The 21017-nt window shown below is 31.4% G+C and overlaps 1 protein-coding gene across 3 annotated transcripts in view; it reads left to right on the top strand.

Annotated features, from left to right (window-relative positions):
• Window positions 1–21017, top strand: part of LOC125052711 (CUGBP Elav-like family member 3-B) — a 447174-nt gene that overhangs the window by 399187 nt on the left and 26970 nt on the right. For all 3 annotated transcript variants that reach the window (XM_047653702.1, XM_047653703.1, XM_047653704.1), the window contains one exon: window positions 9439–9518. In XM_047653702.1, coding sequence (XP_047509658.1) covers window positions 9439–9518 — 80 coding nt within the window. The remainder of the gene's footprint in view (window positions 1–9438; window positions 9519–21017) is intronic.

Below are 21017 nucleotides of genomic sequence, written 5' to 3'. Positions count from 1 at the left end.
CTCCTAATTGCCTGACGTAAAAAGATAAGGATGTAAACAAGGCGAAACACCAGGACGCTTCCTACTAAATCTTGAAATTGCTCATTCAAAAATCTCCTGTATTACATGAGTATAAAGACGAATCTAGCTTAAAGGATTATTGAATGTTACTTACATAATCAGACACGGAGGAGCAATTACGATAAGGCCTACGTTTGTCGGTCACGCGATGCTTGAATCGGGTTCAGAATAGATGACTTTATCAATTAATATAACGTGGAAGTCACAAAGTACGCCAGTATATACATATATTCTATATGCTATTTGTGTATATGTCAATGGGGGAATAAGGCAGACACGCACATGAGAACTAACAAGGAAAGGTACACCAAATTTAAAAAAGAATTAATCAGGACATAGAATACAAAAACGTATATTATGTAAGTATTCTTTTAAAAGGAAGGCTATAATAATGTTTATTGCTTATAACTTACGAAAATTCATACTTCCCAATTGCCTAAGATAAGATAATAAAACAAGAAAGTTACAAGTATTTAAGTTTTATCAACACTGTGTACTGGTTCTGATCTTCTAACTATATTAATATGAACGTCTGTGGGAACGCTTACACGTACACTTCTAAATTTTCAAAGTTCTTATTAATTTATAGATGGGTTGGACCTAAGAAAAACAGTATAATTATTCAAGTGCTCGCCCTAACTCTAACTCGAAAGGCTTAAGCAAACATGTACCGTTTAAAAATATATTGTACAATAATTAGTTTTACTTTTGCTAAGAGTTATAAATAATTATTTATTCCAACTTATACAAACGGGCTTTACATACAGGTTCTTAAACACCCCATCATTCTATTCAAAAGAATGTATGTCAAATGTCCATATTTTCTATCATCTATGACGCATATGTTGAATGGTTAGTTGTTAGAAGTTTACAAATATTTTTGTGGTGCAAAAATTGTATAAACCGCATACTTTTCAATGAGAATACATGTATATTAATTCAACATTGTATGTATAAATACAGCAACTCAGTGGCACTAGCAAGTGTTAGAATAAAAGAAGCGTAAAATAGACGATTTAAAAAGCGTGTAACGGTTTTAAGTTCATTTGGTATCATCAGTATTCCGTAACTGTCGAATGTCGATTGACGTAACATCTTTACGCACGATTACTTGCTATTCACGAAATTGAATCGCCTATGTGAAATGTTACTTATCAGAAATTGTTCAAGCTCGCTGATAATGGACGGATTTGTCGTGAAATGTTTGCTACATTTTCTTCATTGTTTTCAAACAACGTATTAATGGTAACAAGATAGAAAGGGTATTTTAAATTGATGTCGTATTTTTTTAAATAAATTGTCGTGTAATAATTGTGTAAAATATTACGATATAGCCTAACTTAAGACTAATAAGTAATTTAAGTCTAACCTAATTTACGAATAAGAAAGGCTTCAATAATACTACTTACAGTCTCTATTAAGGCGGTCCGGTCCATACATCTCCAATAATTTTGCACAATATTTTTATTGTGCAATAATATTAAATACCAAAATTGAATCCAAACGTTCAATAATATTTAGTAATAAGATTAACAAACCATTCACGTCAATATTTTCATGAGAGAAACGTGTCAGACGACGAAGTTATGGCTATGCAGCCATGCTAGTGATTTTGTTGAGAAAATAAAAAAACGAATATGGACCAAAGAATGGTTTAAAAAAAGACCAGTCTACACTCACGAAAGACTTTTAAAGGACTTAACATTAACTTAAGAAAACGATTTCAAAAACTATATGAGATAATATAGAAATATTGCGCAATACTAACCCTACACAGTACTACTATATTGTGCAATATTATTGTAGATATATGGGCCGCTTAAGGGGGAAGACACTCTGTTCTAGAGTTCAATTTTTTCACTTATCATTGTTTAGTTTTTAAGACTAACGTGCACTTAAAAACATGACGCTGTCGTAAATAATTTCACATATGTGATACTAAGTTCTAAAGTATAAGGTCTGCATAAACAAAGACATTCTTAACTTTTTTAGGCTTCTATAAATTATTATGGAAACCTTAATCTTTCCTACATAAAGTATATCAGTTTAAATACATTTTTATAAGTAAGATGACAAAATCAGGGCTCACAGATTTAGTTTTTATTAAGGGTTTAGTAGCGCTAAGGGATAAAACACATACTTACATTATAATCCAACTCTTACAAAAGAACAGGCAAAACGTTGTAGTTTTAATTAAAATATATCTATATATATATGTATAATGAAAATGGTCTTCGTTTGAGGCTCAATCACGCCTAAACCACTGATCGTATCGACATGAAACTACCACCATTCGATGCGATTTTTCCTAGATGGTTTATGGCTATTTATTTTTCGAATTCTAACGTTCCTTCATTTTTTTATTGCTGTTTTACTTTTATGAAAATTTATCCATACGGACTTCACCGCGGAAACATTCGGGGAGGCTTCCTAGAACCTCTAAACGTCAATATCTGTTAAAAACTCGATTTTCGAAATATTTCAATTTTCTTAGCGGGAAGTTAAAAAGAAGAATAATAAAAATATGAAAAAAAATAAAATAATGAAACATAAAATTTATTTTAATTCGTCCAGCAAAGCGGGCGCGAAACGGCTAGTGTATTTATATAAAAAGGACCAACACAGAATAGAAAAAATAAGCTGTCAATTTCTTCTCCTATTAAATTGAACTTGTTTCCTTAGAAGTTGGAAGTCATAAGCGATGTAGGTACGGAACCATTGACCATTTCCGCGTCTCGGCGGCGCCGGCATTACCTTAACGGTTCTTCGAAAGTGAGAAGTCAAAAGTTGCTCCAAACTATCGGTTCAGTTTGAACGCAATTTGGCGATCTGGTAGCGCATGAAATACTCCAAAGTTGGTTCACCTCTGAAAGAATAACACGGAGTTATTGAAATGTTAATATTATGCACAAAGTTTAAGTAACTACTTACTATTACGATTGAGTCACTCACAAAGGCGACAATCAAATATTTCCTAAATAAATGTAGTTCTTGAAAATTTGTTTTTTTTTTACTTTGAATTTCCGGAAATGTAATTGCGATTTTTTCTCTTTTAGAGTGACAATAATTTATAGTAGTGTTATATAAATGTTGCTTTGTCGTTCACATTGTGAACAGCAGCGTGTAGTACACAAATATATGTAGCTACTTCCTACTGAATGCTTGAACCTATTAGTAAAAGCTCGTCCGCTGATACCTCAGGGGATCTGCGCTGTTTACCTCTCATCGCAAATAAGCTTAATGATTCAGAGGTAATGTCAGTGTACTTGGTATGTCACCCGAGATCAATAAGCCATTACCATTTGGTTAATGAAGCAAAATCTTTCGCGATGATAAATCATCTGGTTTAATATAAAATTTTTGACGATTTTTAAAATTCTCTTCGCTTTAATCGGCAGCTCATGTCTAAGCGTCGGGGTCAGCAAGAAAGCATCTGGAGCGGACTATCTGCTTCCACTGGTTTTAGTCCAGCGCGTCTCTTATGACAGTGTACAGTTTTGAGGACGATGAGTCTTTCACATGATCGGTCCATCTCTTTGGTGAACGGCCACGTGATCTTTTGCCTTCTGTGTAACCAACCACTATCAGTTTCTCCAATCTTTATAAAATTACTTATATATTTATTAAAGTATACTACATCATATATGTCCACAGCCACAGGTACGAAAGGACGTTTTCACTTCACTTTATTTATAATAGCGACATCTGTGTGAAAGGACGTTTTTAACATATAACTGTGACATATAATGACAATGGCAGATGACATTAATGCCGTTGCTCTGACATTAATAATAATGACAATGACATTACTATTACTACAGACTGTGAAATAGTCTATTAATTTGTAGATTTAGCCACTACTATTAACAGTTTTTAACTAATTTGAACTTAATATGTGATTATATTATAATGACAATGGCAGCTGATACTAACGCCATTGCTCCGACATTAATAATAAAGACTATGCTCCGACATAAATTACTATTGCTAATATTGTCAAATCGAACGGTATAAAGTGATTAAACGGTAACGTTGTTTCTTTACGAACTCTGTGACATTTAATGGCAACGACAGCTGACACCAACGCCATTGTTCTGACATATATTATCTGCAGTATCTATTCTAAAATACATGTCAATTAAGGTGTAGATTTGTAATAACATACTCTAACTATATTATTTATTCATAATGTGACTATCCTAAAAAAAAGTCCCGAACTGTGACACTAAATTACACTATTAGAATATACATGTCATAACATGCTCGTACTCAAAATACCTTTTGTGGATCTTGTCTGTTCAAAAAAGTTCAATCCTAAAGTACAATCGCAAATGTGCGAATGAGTTGTATTTTAAGGTAATTTGTTTTAGTCGAATCTCTCGTATGAAGTGTGTAATAAGATTAATAGAAAAACATAATACCATCTACATAACACTTTATATATCAGTAATTGCTTTGGTAGGATTACATTATTATAACCTTATTATAGATATGCCCATTTATGAATAAAAGGTTTAGATTCCATTTGTCACTTTACGTTATCATTACGTTTAGCTTATGTTTTTAAAATGTGAAATTTACAAGTGTAAAGCAACATTGTGCGGGCGCAGGTAACTTGGCAGCTGTCCAAAGAATTGTTTTCCTGTACTCGGCGAACTTACAGATCAGTTTTTATCACCCGAAAGGCCTTTATAGCCTAGCGATAGCGAAATGTTTTCATGTCGCAGCCAAACTAATATTATTCGATGGCTTTATGTATCGGAAGCATTATATTTTTAAAACTTTTGGCTCGCTCGTTGAAATCTTGATGTCAGTAAAAGTTTTTTGCTATCGCTTTTGACGACGCAGTAATTTTTTATTAGATTTTAAGTTGGGATGGCTGTTTTGAATTTTGTTTTGAGCGTGAATTAAGGTAAGAAATATAACGTCTCTTTGCTATATTAAAGCATTGCGGTTCTGTTTATAGACTTTATATAGAAAAGTTTGTTTTTGTTTAAGAGTTGTGATTGAAAGTAAAAATACCAAAACAGATAATTTTATCCGCATAGACTTGATTTATATAACTGAAGCAGATATTTTAAGTAATATTAGGTGACTATATGTTGAATATCTCGTGCGACACGTAAAAATGTCATGACTATGTAATTTCAGCTCATCTCCATTTTGATGTGAATTCGCAAAGTTGGCGCGCGTTGGTTCGGTACGCAAACAACTGACTGAATAAGAATCGTGTAAACTTGCACGCCCCTACAACTTCTATTTGCTGAAAAACTACTCGTTCTAAATTATTTTAAAATTCAAATTTTTAAAAGAATTCGTTTACGAAAAATCCTCTGTGGAATATATTTAGTTATCCTTGTGAAGATACTTAGTAATAAATTTCGTTTTTATAAAGCACAGTTCCAAACGCCATAACTCTATATACAATGGGTCTTTTACTTTTTAAACGCCTATATTTTATAGCTTCACATTTCAGTAATTATCATTGATCATTTTTCTTTACCTTCTGTACCACGTTTGTTTAATCTAAGACATACCGGATTCCATACATTCCATAAGATAGTTTCGTTATAGTATCAACTAGTATTATACACATAATCAATACACGACTACACCAAGAATTGGTTGAGAATTATACACTTATAAATGTTAGAATAACAATGTAATCTTAATATTTACAACCATAAATCTATTTTCACTGAAATAACGTTCAAACGAAAATAGACTATAATTCTGTTTCCCGTTTATATCACGAGTATATTTGAAAATACTTAGCGAATAAACAAAATACAAACTTATTTACTTGCCAATATTAAATCCATACACTTAAGGTCCTTAAAGAAGTATCTGAAGCCCCCAAGAGATGTTTTCCTAATAGATTTTGTTTAGGAGATTTCACCTTATATTGGAATAACAAATGAGTTCACGTAAATTGATGCTTTTTTAATATAAGGCAAATGTAATATGAATTTGTTATGAAGTGTAAGACTTTTACCGGCTTATTTGGAAGCTTTTATGTTCGCACTATTTTGTAGGATAACATAGAAAATAATTTTATTGTAATAACTTTACATGTAAATTTCAATTTACTGTTTTTTTTTTTTAATTTGATGTTCATTACTGTTTATAGTTACTAATGCAATAAATAAATTTATTTTAATCTGATATGATACTTTACATAGATCTATCCAATTCTTTTTCCGATAATTACATCAAAATTAATAGTAATAAGTTTTATGTTTATGTTTGTTATTTTGTGTACGGCATTCTTACGTCGAGCCTAAGAATTCGTTTTTATACCATATAATAAAAGTAGGTCAAATATTAGTAACGAAACGTAGCTCTTAAATATTTGTAGCTACTAAATTAGTAAAATAAGTATGCGTATACGCACAAACTTGAACCAAACCATTGGAAACTTGAAGGATTCCTTAAAATTATGTTATTAGCATGAACTTTGCGCAAAGTCACAGTCTAGAGCTAGTTTATTCAAAAGGTAATATTACGGTATTCATGACTTTGCGTAACAAAATTAGAAACCCAATTCTTCATCCAAAAAGCGAGCAATAAAACAATTTTTTCATAAAGAAATATTTTAATTAGTAGTCTCAGACGGGGGTTAAATCTTCAGCACCTTGGAGCGAGGCAGTTAATTAGATAGACCCTTAAGATTTATACATGAGCCCTTAAGTACTGGCTATAAAGCATTATTACGCTCCTTTACATGCTAGTCGGGATAATTTAGCTTGTTTTATATGGTTTAAGTTACGGGATCGTTAAGTTTTGAAACACCAATGGGGGTGTAATTAATAGTTTTTAACTTGAACATCTCCCTCTTCAAGTTGGGAAAATTTAAGTTTACTTTGTTCAGAACGTATTTTCTGTAAACTAAAGTTTGAAAACATTCTCATTTTATATATCGATTACTGCCATAATGGAGGCATACAGATTTTATAACTTCTTCGACTATGACTGTGAATAATATAAAAAAACTAGCTGACCTGGCAAACGTCGTTTTGCCATGTATATCATTTATAATAAAAAATAGGGGGTGATCGTAGAGGGGTAAAAATTAGGGGTTGTATGTATTTTTTAATGCTGTATCATAAAAAAATATATATAATAATTAAAAAAAACATTATAATTTAGGGACTACCCTTAACATTTAGGGGGATGAAAAATAGATTTTGTCCGATTCTCAGACATACCCAATATGCACACAAAATTTTATGAAAATCGGTCAAGCCGTTTCGGAGGAGTTTAACTACAAACACCGCGACACGAGAATTTTATATATTAGATATGATTAACAGGGCTTGCGTATCTAGTTATTATAGGCCAACTTAAAAAAATGTGTCACTTTGAAGTCAACCAAAATAAGATTAATTCTTTTCCAAGAAGAAAAACGCGCGTTTATATTTAACAATATGTTAAAAGTCAGGGCACATTGGAAGAAACCGAATAGTCGAGCCCCGACCATAACCAATCAGGCATAATTCCCGCGGAAAGCCTCACAAAAGACACAATACCGACGTAATTTCTTTTGTGCTCTTTTTCTCGGGCGTGCCTTTTTTCACGTTCATAAAGTAGGCATGAGTGCACTGCGGAAAATCTGCCTTTATTAATTTCCTTTTCGTTAGCTGAAGCCTCTAGTTCGGTTTGATATTGAAATTGACAAAACCAGGAAAGGACAGTTGCTCTCTTTCACATGACTGGATTACGTTTTAGGAAATAAATTATAACCAAATGTATGATATGTTTTACCTAGACTTTTGATGATACTTTGAAAGGCACATAGGCACTTTCTTTTTTCATAAAATTACTAATACATGTGTGTAGTAAGACTACTATTTAATATTATTCATGTTCACTGAATATGAGCTGACTTGATTTTAACCAGTTTATACACAAAATTAAAATAATTAAAATAATTAAAATTAAGTCAAAAATAATTTAATCATATTGGTAACACTTTGTACACTTATGACTTGTCTGTAAAGAAATACATATAAATGCTTCTAATTTTACATTTAGTGCCAGTTCTCAAATCAAGGGCGTAGAACGGAAGAGAAGAACTGGCAATAAACTCTCCGCCACTCTTTTTAATCGCCATGTTTTTTTTTTTACACAACGTTTGTAAGGAGCTGCAACCACGAACAACACGAAATCCAGACACTTCAATTATATAATACTGTTCTTGTACTAACCTTGAAAGTTACCCTAACCTAACCTTATAAATCCTTAGGGCTATGCTATAATTTATTTATATGCGAAAAGATTCTGTCATACCTAAAAATCGAGTCAAGGTAAAATTTCACTACACAACGCCAATTGGATAAAAAGATCCGAGTAAAACGATCCTTCCCTAATTTAGCGAGCACCTGATACTAATATACCTAAAAGATCAGCCCGCATTTCGGTAACTGATTTACTTCCAACTTCGGAGTAAAGGTAATCCTATGATCATAAGCCGGGATCCATCAGTCGTCATTAAGCGGACATGACATCCATCTCTTTCACACTCGCTAGTTTATATTTTTATCTCGCTCCGACACCTGTACCAAGATTGATATGACCTGACTACCATCCGCGACGGCTGACAGCTTGTTATTGAAAAATTGAGCGATAATCCCAACGCGGTGTTGTTTAAGATTTTCGTTTTTTCGCGCGTTATTTTTGTTCGCAACATTCGCTTTTAGACGAATGGAAATTGAAAGGATTGAACTGTTTGCTTCTAACGAAAATGTATTGGGAATTCTATTTCGTGGTTGATGGATTTGAAAAGTTCAGATGCTTTGCTTTTATGAACACCTAATAAAACGATTCGTTTACTTACCACGTCATATCTTCAATACAACTGCGAATGAAATACATACCTGTTAAATTATTAGTTTAAATCAAATTATTTATCTTAAAGGAACATATATGAATGAGTGTTTTGTTATTTTCTATGACAACTAAAAGTGCCAGCTAAACTGATTAACATTTATATGCGATTAAGGGTCTGTTTCACAATGTTAAGTTCGACATAAGTTCCAAATTAGCTATTTATTACTTATTGGTAGGATAAACACTATTGTTGCGTTTCACGACTCAGATAGCGCTATTCGTCACATAAAGTCCATCATAAGTATGAGTCCGGTGAAGTGTCAAATAGTACAATTTATCTTCCAAATAATTTGTGCTGCATAGCTATTTGGTACTTTATCCATACATTGTGAAACAGACCCTAAGTTGCATAGAATTACATTAATCCTATCATGTCGTAAATATAATTAGATCAAGTATATTATTATGTATATGTGTGTGTAGTATAAGCTATTGGTTAAGATAAACTATGTTCATGTCAGGCGCTTGATATAATGTGTATTGTTGCAGGCTGCGCATTCGTGAAGTTCAGCTCACACCAGGAAGCCCAGCAAGCAATCACACAACTCCACGGAAGTCAGACTATGCCTGTGAGTAGCATTATGCACTATACATAATACCAAAGGCTGACAGCCGCTTGATTTGTTGCGCTTATCTGTGCGTTTTGAGCTAATTTGTAGGGAGCTGGAAACGCATTATTTCTGTGTTTACATATGCTATATATTTTACCAGTTATTGTAGGATTTATTCCTTATTTAAACCAAGCCAACCAAGCCGTTATTATTCCTTATTTAAACCTGTCACGTCCAAATCAGTATAGTTAAACTGTTTTAAATAATGTATTTTTTTTTTTAAGACAATTCACACCAATTGAATGAGTCCCATGCTAAGCTGGTGAAGCTTGTACTAGGCAACGGATATACATACATATTATAGATAGATAGACATATAAATACATATTAAAACACCCAAGACCTAAGCACAACACCAAATGCTCATCACATCGATGTTCGTCGATGTAATGTTTCTATCAAATTCTCATTACGTTTCAAATAATAAGGTAAATCTTTTAACTAAGTCTTCAATTTAAAATTAAACATGTGAATTACACCCCTAACACAACATTACCCCACATAACATACGTCGAACGAAACAGTGTTGAATCGTATTTACAGAGTGGACAAGCGTAAACACGTCAACTTCCACAAATTGTGTGCAAACGGAACTCATAATGGTGTTTTTATTGATAGCAATATTATTGACAGCGACATAATTATGGGAGCAATCCTCCCTCACACTGTTTGCTGTCATATTTGTCGAACTCGATATTGTGGTTGAAGTATTGTATTTTATATGGTACATAATTTAATGTTTAAGGGGAATTATTTTTAGATATGATATGAACAATTCATATCTAGATTTTTACTACCGTAACTTAAGTAAGTAAATTAAATAATCCTGATAGTGTAAGAAGTGTTATACCACACTTTATATTTAATTTACGTTCCAGCAAAGGGGGGCACTTACATTAGGTACTCAATATTATTCAATTAACTAGATATTTAAGCTCAAAGTTCTATCTATCTGTACATCGTAATACATCAAAACGTTGATCAACGGTTATAAATCATTAACTGCGTTATCCATCCATACTTTTTTCAATAAAATCAAATTAAATAAGTTACCAAAAAATATGGAGCGTGGTGCGAGTTATCACGTTGGAACAAATATAACAAGCTTCTAACAACGGAAGTGAAAATAAAATAGCTGCAACTTCGTTTGACATGCGGCCAGACGCAAAACTAACCAGTTTGTATCGAAAATGTACGAAATATGTTATGAAAAATATGTGAACGCACAATAAATCTTCTCTATTTTTGGTGTTAAAATGTATAAAATTGTATACAATTCGTGTTTTGGCATTTTATTTTGTTGTTTTAATACTGAATTGTTTGCGTAGGGTATAGTGTCGCGAGAATCTAAAATACTCATATATTTAGTATGTTTGTATTATTAAAAAAGACAACCTAAGAGTTAATACTAAATATATAATTCACCTTTATTTTTATATTGTCCACTGTAACATATACTTTTTTACTTTGGCAAAGATTGTACTATATATTATGTATGTACATACATTTAAAGTAACTTAAATCTAAATAAATACATTCCTAAATTATAAGCCTAAAATCGGCTTTTAACTATATCATTATTTACCGGTTTTCCAAACTGCATTTCATTATGAAATAGTAAAACGAAGTCAATTTCGAACTAACAAACAAATGTTCTCGTTGTAGTTACAAGTGCCGTGTGTTGGTTCAACAAAAAACTCCAAAATTGACTGTCCGAACCAGCCGCTTAACTTTTAATTAGTACGTCCTGAGACTAGCGACTGTACAAATACGTCTACATTTTCAGCCTGTGTTCTAAAAAACGGAACCAAGCTTTTTAACCGAAACTAAGTAGGCTTTATGTTTCTATTTTAATTAAGAAATACTATAAATTAACGTTAAAAGTTCTAATATATCTGTCAAATGTTCTGTAAGATAAAAAAGGGTGCGTGTTATGTACGCGCGTAAGAAGTTATACTTCTTTGGCATTATTAAAAATAGTTATTGATTGCATGCAAATAATTAATTACAATTAAATAATCAAACACTGGAAAAGGAGTCATTATAGTCAATAAAGTTCAGTTTACATTTGAAAAATTAAATAAATAAATATTTATTATTATTCTCTTAAATTAAGTGTAACATAAATTCTATTATTATTCGAATGTTGTTTTTAAATTATGTCCAATGCCGTAGCATCTTCCGTTGGCAACTTCATTCTGTTAATTTTGTGTCACGGTGCGCGCGTCGTAAAATTTCACTCTCATCAATTTTTCATAACGCGCCTAAAGTAGTATAACTTCAAAAATATTGTTACACATGAAGTATTTTATCGTAGTATAGAAACTACGTCATAGAATGGTTTTTTGGATTTTTATAAAACAAGATAGATTTTAATTATATTCTATTTAATCTGTATTTATTATTACGTAAGCCTTAATTAAAATAATCAACATGAAAACGTAACCAGATTACACAAAAATATTAATTCATACCCATTGAGACCGCTATGAACGAGTTGGGAGCCGGAGCGAGCTGATAATTCCCTTACAGCCTTGCACAAAGCCGTTGCCCGGATTTGCCCCTACTCCTCTTAATGATGTTTTTGTCCGATTTTCATTGCTTTAATCTTGTACTCGGTGTAAATATTGATTTGTTCCCTCTCCAGACTGTAAAAATCACGGAGCAGATTTACTAGACATCTTTCGAAAGTTTTTTTTCAAATTTTCAAAGATTATAACAAAACTTACTTGCAAACGATATGGTTTGTATTTTATCCTTTATTATACTTATGTTATATAGCATTCGATCACGAAAAAGAATCCGTTTCATTTAATTTCGTTATTTATAAATTAAGTGAGTTTGGCCCTCAACCAAACATCACCGACATGTATTTCATATTCAATTTATATTTAATCAAGAGTATTCTTTTTATTGCCAAACTTTTTTTTTACTCAGTAAACCATAACCTCAAATAGCATTACGTCCGTACTCACTAAGCTTTGGAGTTATACTTTCTATATAATAGACGAGTTCAAGATATGATTAAGTATTTTCTATCTTCAAGAACTTGGAACGAAAAGGAAAAAATAGTCGTTCGCAAAAGTTGGAAAGTAGCATTAACTAATAAGAAAAGAGTTAATGGAAGGTAACCGCCAAGTGAACGTATTAACTTCGCTAATGGATCTGAATGATTGATCCGCCTTATGATTGATGAATATTAAAAAAGGTAACTAACTCATTGTTATATCGACATCTTTCACATATCAATTCTATGCATATTGTTGTAACTTTTTGAACTTAGAACACGAAAAATCATTTATTGTATGGTGACTAGTACATCTACAGTGCCACATACTTTTCTTGGCCGGCGGTTGAAATTGGTACTACCGTCGCCATTTTGAAATAACAGACAGATATGATGTTTGTGTTTTTTTTCTGTAATTCGTTTGTGCGTACAATAAATAATTTTACTATCTACCAACATCTAATAAAAATCCAACTATTATAGTATTTATTTTTATTCCTTGCATTATTAATTACAATAGCAAAGTTTTAATTATCGAACGGTTCTGATTGCTAGGTATCTTAAAAGATATTATATTAATAGTACAGGTAACAAAACCAATCAGTTGTTCCTAAGTTTGTGTCACATTTATTGTTTTAGTAAGACATTTCAATAAATTATTAATGTTAGCCTGCATGACTTCAATTTATTCCCCTTAAAATGGTTAAATTTATTTACTGGCAATACTAATATCCATGACAGCGACGCTCTTATCAGCTAAGGAAGTATGTCGCACTGTATGCATATCAATTTGAAAGCTTTGAGTATATGTCAAATTTTATGAAATCTTTAACTGTCAACGTATAATTTGTCAGTTGTCAGATGTCCTCCAAATAGTTGATTTATATTTTATACGAACATTTATGCTAATGATTATTCAATTAATAAGTTGTATACTGGGCTAAATTTGCATTAACAGAGGGTGAGGGGGCACTTCCTTTTGTTTTATAGCACGCATCCTATAATAAACAATAACAATCAACATCATTTATACCCAATTGGTTTTAAAAATGGATGATTATTGTATATGTGTATGTTTAAATGTGTATTCCGTTTTTGGCATTTGTGTACAGTGGAATTGTTTGAATATTGTTTAGTAACTAGTAAACTGTAGGAATACCGATGAGCAAATAAATAAAATTGTTTGAAATTATCATATTTCACTTTATAGAAATAATCTTTTTTTTTATGTAACAACGAGCTTGCGGGACGACCAAATGGGCAGTCTTCGCAGCCCATAGACACCCATAAATAAAAAACCCGATAAATATTCTAGCTTTTAACTAAACTTCATAATGCCTTATAAAACAAAATAAAATAAAACGATGAACTAAATTTTGATTAATACGGTACAAAAAATATTATTATAGTCACACACATATAGTATAATAATCTTTATTGTTGTAGCAAAGACGAATAAGGCTCGAAATATTTTATGAAAACAATACTTATTTCGTTTAATAAGGCTTCCTAGGGTCTTTTTATGGGACGGCTAGATTACGCTCCCGTCTTCGTTCGCAATCTGCGTAGTTTTATACGATTACATTTAACCCTCGCTTGTTATGGCTTAGAAGTACGGGTTTTAGTGTAGGAGATGACCGAAAACATATGGAATAAAAATCTTCTGATCTATTAATTATTTTGAAATTTAATTAAATAAATAATTACAACACTTATTGTATATTCATTTTTAGACTTTATTAGTACTTAAAAATGCGCGTTAAATCATGTGTGAAAATAATTCTATTTCGAGTAAATTTCAAGATAAATTATTTATCCAACATAAATTATTAATTTTAAAAGATACGGGATGCTTGTAACTATCATAAAATTACAACATACCCATATAAAAAAGAAAAAAGTGATGCTTTATTTTCTTACTCCTAGACTATAAAGGCACGCCTATAAGATTCTGGTTTATTACCTAAGTTACGTCGGATTTAGTGCTTTACGTTTAGGTGCTAATTTACAGTTATTCTTGCAAAGGCTTCGTTTCGCAATATTTTTTAAATAATTATAATGAAAGGTTATCTTTTAACTTTTTAATAAATCCTTAATATCTATAATACATTTAATAATTACACAAATGGTATAAGAATTAAACTAATATGGCACTGATGGCGTCCACTTAGGACCTTAAATGTCACAGAATTACGCTACCCTTAAAACAAACATTTTATTCGAAACGTTTGTACCTACAAATCTGTATTTATTTTATAAATAAGCGTAATTAGACTTAAATACTTTAGCATTTAAATAAATTTATTCATAATCACGTCTAACCCGAACAATGAAAACGATAAAATTTGCATTAAAATGAATTTTAACGCAAATCACTCAAAGGCAAAAAGGTATTCGCTAAACTTTCGCTTTCTTTCCATAAATTGACAGCTCTATAAAGGGATCTCAGATGGATCTCGAGATTTGAAGAGATTTAAAGTCGACGGGTTTTTTAAGTGAATTCTGCGGACTTAATAAGTCTATCGCTTTTATCGAGTTTTAACTGATTTTAAAACTTGTAATGCTTTATCGATACTAACTAATGCAATTGTAAAGAACCTACTTACGATGTTCTTGACATTTTAACTCAATTTCAAAAAGTATTACTTTAAACGACCTTCTAAATAAAATTTACTTTATATATTTATATTATTACTATTTAGATATAGACATAGACAAAATTATTACAAACGAAACACGTACACACACACACAAAATAATAGAAAAATATGGAAAGGAATAAGGTACATTTAAGTGTGTCATGTGTGTGTGTTGTGGTTGTAACTGGCCCTGGCTCAGCATTATGAGGAGCAGACGTGTTCCAATGCGCTGCCACTGTTAGTGATTACCAATCACATTTTAATATAACTTTATGTGTTTGTAAAATTTTACAAAGCACCTTAAAATACAAGAAGATTCAATTATCTTCTGCCTTCATCAGCCAACCTGACCTTGGCATGTCTAAGCGAAGACGCACTTCAAGCGCTGTGTCCAACATTTATCCTTTTTTCTTGATTTCTGCACTTGTTCAAAGAATCGTCAACTTTTACCGGCGTTAGGCATAAGTGTCTGTTTATGCATAATAGAAGGGTTCTGTCACGGATTAATTATATTTGAATGCAGGAATAAATATTTTTGAAGTTATACTTCTTTAGGCACGTTATGAAAAATTTATGAGAGTGAAATTTTACGATGCGCGCGCACCGTGACACAAAATTCAGTATGACCGAAAAGACCTATTGTTACTTAGTTAAAAGGTTATGAAACATACCTAGTTATTAAATTAAATTAATAATATAATAAAATAATAAATAATAATTGTTATTAATATTAATTAATAATTGAATAATATACTAAATATTAAATATTGTTAAATTATTAACGCTATATCTATTATTAATTATTTAATATTTAAAAAAAATAAAGAAAGCCAAAGAAGTATAACTTCTTACGCGCGTACATAATTGTACACGCACCATTTTTTTTATTTTATCGGGCACATCAAATGCTAATTGTTATAACAACAAGTATACAGTATTAACAATATTCTTAACCTAATAATAATAATAAAAAAATAATAAATAGAAAATTAAAGAAATTTATAAGGTTTGGTCCCTGCTGCAGTGTACCTTTAATGCTGGCAGCATTTCCTCTCTGTATAGCGATACTTATTCGTTGAGCGAGGAAAGCACCAGCTCTGGGGTCACCGGTAATACTAGCGACAACTTAAATATTTAATTAGCCCGTGCACTTGAACCCGAGACTCCTGGGCCGTGGTCTCCAATACAACAAGTAATTTCATCTCTGTAGTTGTGTCAAAACCGTTTGTACAAGTATATTACTTGCGGTCCAACGTTTGACTTCATAAAAATCAGACATATATAATATTTAAACAAAGTTCCTTCTTTTAGATAAAGCCGTTGTTAATCTCTGTGTTAATAGAAAGAGTCAAAGAGGTAGAGCTCTAGTTAACCATTCCACAATTCATTATTCTCTGTATGATGCACAACTACCATTTTTCATAAATTCTAAAGTACGAATAATTTTTAAAAATAAATTCTTTAAAGGATATAAACTAGCATTTACTAGAGAGAACACTGCCATTCTAAAAAATCGAGCGGAATATTGCAAATACCAACTTCAGGGATTGATATGGCGTTAATATTGACATTTCAATATACTTGATGTGGCGGATCACTATTCCTGAAAAGCATTGAAAAGGTTGTATAAATAATCTAATAAGTTCGCGTTAATATTAAAACAGTTTTTATTTGAACGTCTAGTTCTCGCGTAATAATATATTATTCATTCTTCAGTCCTGTATTTTAATTATAAAAATCTGAATAAACATTTAAATCAAATGCTAAATCAAGCCACAAATATCAGGACAGTTACATAAACAAGATTCACTCAAAGTTTCATTATGGCAAAGTGTTTAAGGCGACTATTTACTCGGCTTACAGCGGGGCGCGAAATTAAGAGATTGCGAACACAGCAAACAGTGTAAACCCGTCCTTTATAAAGCGCGGAAATGGCGCTACGCGTGCTAATTACATTGATTGTGTGAAAATATTCGTAAGCCTTACATAAATCGCTGTTTACAATGTATGGCTCTATTTTTGAAGTTATACTTCTTTAGGCGCGTTATGAAAAATTGATGAGAGTGAAATTTTACGATGCGCGCGCACCGTGACACAAAATTAACAGAATGAAGTTGCCCACGGAAGATGCTACGGCATTGGACATAATTTAAAAACAACATTCGAATAATAATAGAATTTATGTTACACTTAATGTAAGATAATAATAATAAATATTTATTAATTTAATTTTTCAAATGTAAACTGAACTTTATTGACTATAATGACTCCTTTTCCAGTCTTTGATTATTTAATTGTAATTAATTATTTGCATGCAATCAAAAACTATTTTTAATAATGCCAAAGAAGTATTTAACTTCTTATGCGCGTACATAAGTACACGCACCCTTTTTTTTAATTAGTTATTAATATTACTCATTTAAACCTATGGGAATTTGAAATAATATTCGTGATTCGAAAAAATCGCGAAGTGGCTTTTTAACCTAGGTATGTATAAGACCAGAGTTTGTATTTATATAATGACAGTTAAGATTCTAAGTACAATGACAACTTAAATGCTACGATTTAAAACGCAGCAACATTTTTAATTGAGTTTGTAAGCTTCTTTAAACAAAGACACCGACATATTTGTTTAGGGAACGTTCCATGTGTTGTAATCACGTTCGCGCTAACGTATGTACAGAGACATCACGCTGTATTATGACATTTTTATTCGAAAATTTATTTTTATATTGACGGTTTTAATGCCATCTTTCGAAACTAACCGTGATGCATCGTGTTAAGCATATCACTAATTATATCCTAAAGGTGTTGATCACAAATAACACACATATCTTATAACGTATGATATCCATGCCTTACTATAGATGTTTTCTTTTGTTTTGTTTACTTGCATACCATAGCAACTAAAACTATTTTTTTACTAACGAACTAACTAAAGTTGTTATTATTATATAGATCCTCCAGATATATTTTAAAATACAAATGATATTAATAACCTACATTCAGTAATACAATTAATTGTAATTGTAAATAATCTATTCATCGTTTCTTTCATAGTCTGGTACTACAGTAGTAGTTTATTTAAAGCCCCCAAATTGTATCCAGTCCTATTTGTGAAAAGTGTTTAGTTTAATTTATTACAATGGTAATTATAATTGGTACTAATTGTTATATAAGCCCTTGCAATGCGTAAAATTAATGTAATACAAGTAGCTTTTATCACTGATCAAATCAGTTAAATAACCATGAGATTTCGAACGAAACTCATTTTCACGAATTTTATTTCCGCATACAAACACACAATTCGAGTAAATTAAGACAGACATGCTATATTTGTTTAGGATTACGTACGTTTTGTAATCACATTATACGTGTTTATACGGATGGTTGGGGGGTCCTAACAAAATCCTGACAGTTTTATTTAAATGACTTTGTTTTGTAGCACGGCGTATTTTTAAGGCTTGAAAACATCCACAAATAATCAGTTAACACATCATATTTCTTTCTATTTATTGTTAAGCTATATTTAACTTTACTACGGATATTGAACCCCAGTCAATAAGTCTAAACTCGATAATAAATCAAAACAATGTATCTGGCTTCCAATTTACTAGAACAATAAACTCCGTGTCCCAAAACAGCATGCCTTGTATAAAAGTTAGTGCTAATAAAAAAATATTGCGAATTAGAATTGAACCGTAAATTTTATCTTAGCGTACCTCCATAACATCTAAACGATGAGGCCGCCCAAAGGCTAGGCTAATAAAAGTTCATCCGACAAATCCCGAGCTCAGAAATGCGTCTACGAGCGCCTACCTTTAAGAAATTGACCCGGATTGGGCCGGAGTTACGGGCCAAACATGATTCGGCCCAGCTCTGTTTGTTTCCAAAGCAATTTGGGTGCATTGAGGGATATTAGACACGTAGTTTCAACTTTCAAACGGAGCAGACGAGGCTTGCAAACTTTTATTGAAGTTGTCGTGTATAATGTCAAAACATCCGGAATCCGCCGCTTCATTTTAAAAAGTTGTTAGTCAATTTTAGGACCCTTTCGCTTCGGAGTTCTAGCTTTTTGAGGTTTCCATTTTAATGTTTGTTATTTACAGTGTCAATATATATGTGATTTAATAGTGTAATGGCAAGGCTTCTAAATACATGTACATTTATATATTTGAACTATTATTATGCTGTAGTAATCAGCGTTTATATTCAATGTTATTTATTTATAAAATCTTGCCAGCGCTCGGCACACTGATACATTGATAAAAGAAAAATAAAATACAATCAGAAATTAAGCAAAACAATAATATAATTTAAATAAACATTAAACGAAAATCGATCTTAAAGGGTGAGGGGAGCAACTATGGATATCCAGATCCAATGTTAGAAATTTAATTAAAACATGAAGAATAACGAACCATTACAATAAAAATGTGATCATTTAATGGAATATATTTGAAATTCATAGAATATGCGGTTATAAAATAATATTCACGTCTAATTAAAACGTAGCACAAGTGAATATAAACAAAATTATATTCTACGATATTAAGTAAGTTCCCTCGAGAGCTCGTTACGACTACATATAGCTGCCCATGCGACCTGGCGTACACTTTATGTCTTTATTATTTCTGCAAATAGTTTCATCTTTGTGATACTTAAAGTTTTAAACAATATTAAGCTTTAAACCTATTATGTAAATTTAGCATACGTACTTCTCTTCACTTTATTTGTACCTATAACAAAGTTTCCTAATACAGCTGATGCCTCTTTGTCTCAAATTTATATGATGTTGGTATTAAATGGATTTTTTTTCGTGGCAACCAACCCCGTAGATGAATCAAAATACATAAGAATATAGGGATTTAAGCCTGAAATCAGTATCAACTTTTAAAATAAGAAATTTGTGATGCTAATGTAACTGTTACGCAAAAACATCTAATATATAAAATTCTCGTGTCGCGGTGTTTGTGGTTAAACTCCTCCGAAACGGCTCGACCGATTCTCATGAAATTTTGTGTGCATATTGGGCTGTCTGAGAATCGGACAACATCTATTTTCATCCCCCTAAATGTTACGGGTAGTCCTAAATATTTTTTTTTTATTTTTAGATATTTTTTTCTGTTAAAAAATACATACAACCCCTAACTTCACCCCTCTACGATCAACCCCTATTTTTTTTTATTATAAATGATATACATGGCAAAACAACGTTTGCCCGGTCAGCTAGTTTTTTTATAAATCTTTACATTCTGTAATTTGTATGTATAATATATAATTGAGTATTTCAGCGTCTTGTACGAATAGACCTTAAGTCTCTTATTTTGGAGAAAAATATTTAACCTCTGTAACTTAAAACTAATATTTTGTTACGTAACATAAATAACAGAGCTCATTCTTGATCTCAGAAACGAAAATAAACAAAACGGAACTCATTTAAATCTCAAGTTAAAACGGAACTGTTTTGTTGTTTTATGTATAAGTGCTGTACGATTCCATGAAATAAAACAAATTATACTTGTTTCAAAAGTATACAGATGGGTAGAACTTTATAACTTAGATTTCTATAAAACCTGTTTTAATTTTTTCATCTTATTTTCTATAATAATATTTGTTATACACGTATTAATGTCTAAAAGTTAATTTCCTTCTTTAATTAATTGGATTTTTTTTGTTTACATATCAATGCAATATAAGTGAAAGGTAACTTAAGTACTACTATTTCAACAATGAAAACAAATATATTTTTCATATTTTCCTGAAAAATAACTTCTACGTGTCTCGTCCCTTAAAAAAATATATTTAATT

This window comes from Pieris napi, chromosome 9, assembly GCF_905475465.1.
Source record: "Pieris napi chromosome 9, ilPieNapi1.2, whole genome shotgun sequence".
NCBI lineage: Eukaryota > Metazoa > Arthropoda > Insecta > Lepidoptera > Pieridae > Pieris > Pieris napi.
The sequence above is the reverse complement of the archived record's forward strand: the minus strand, read 5'-3'. Positions and strand labels throughout refer to the sequence as shown.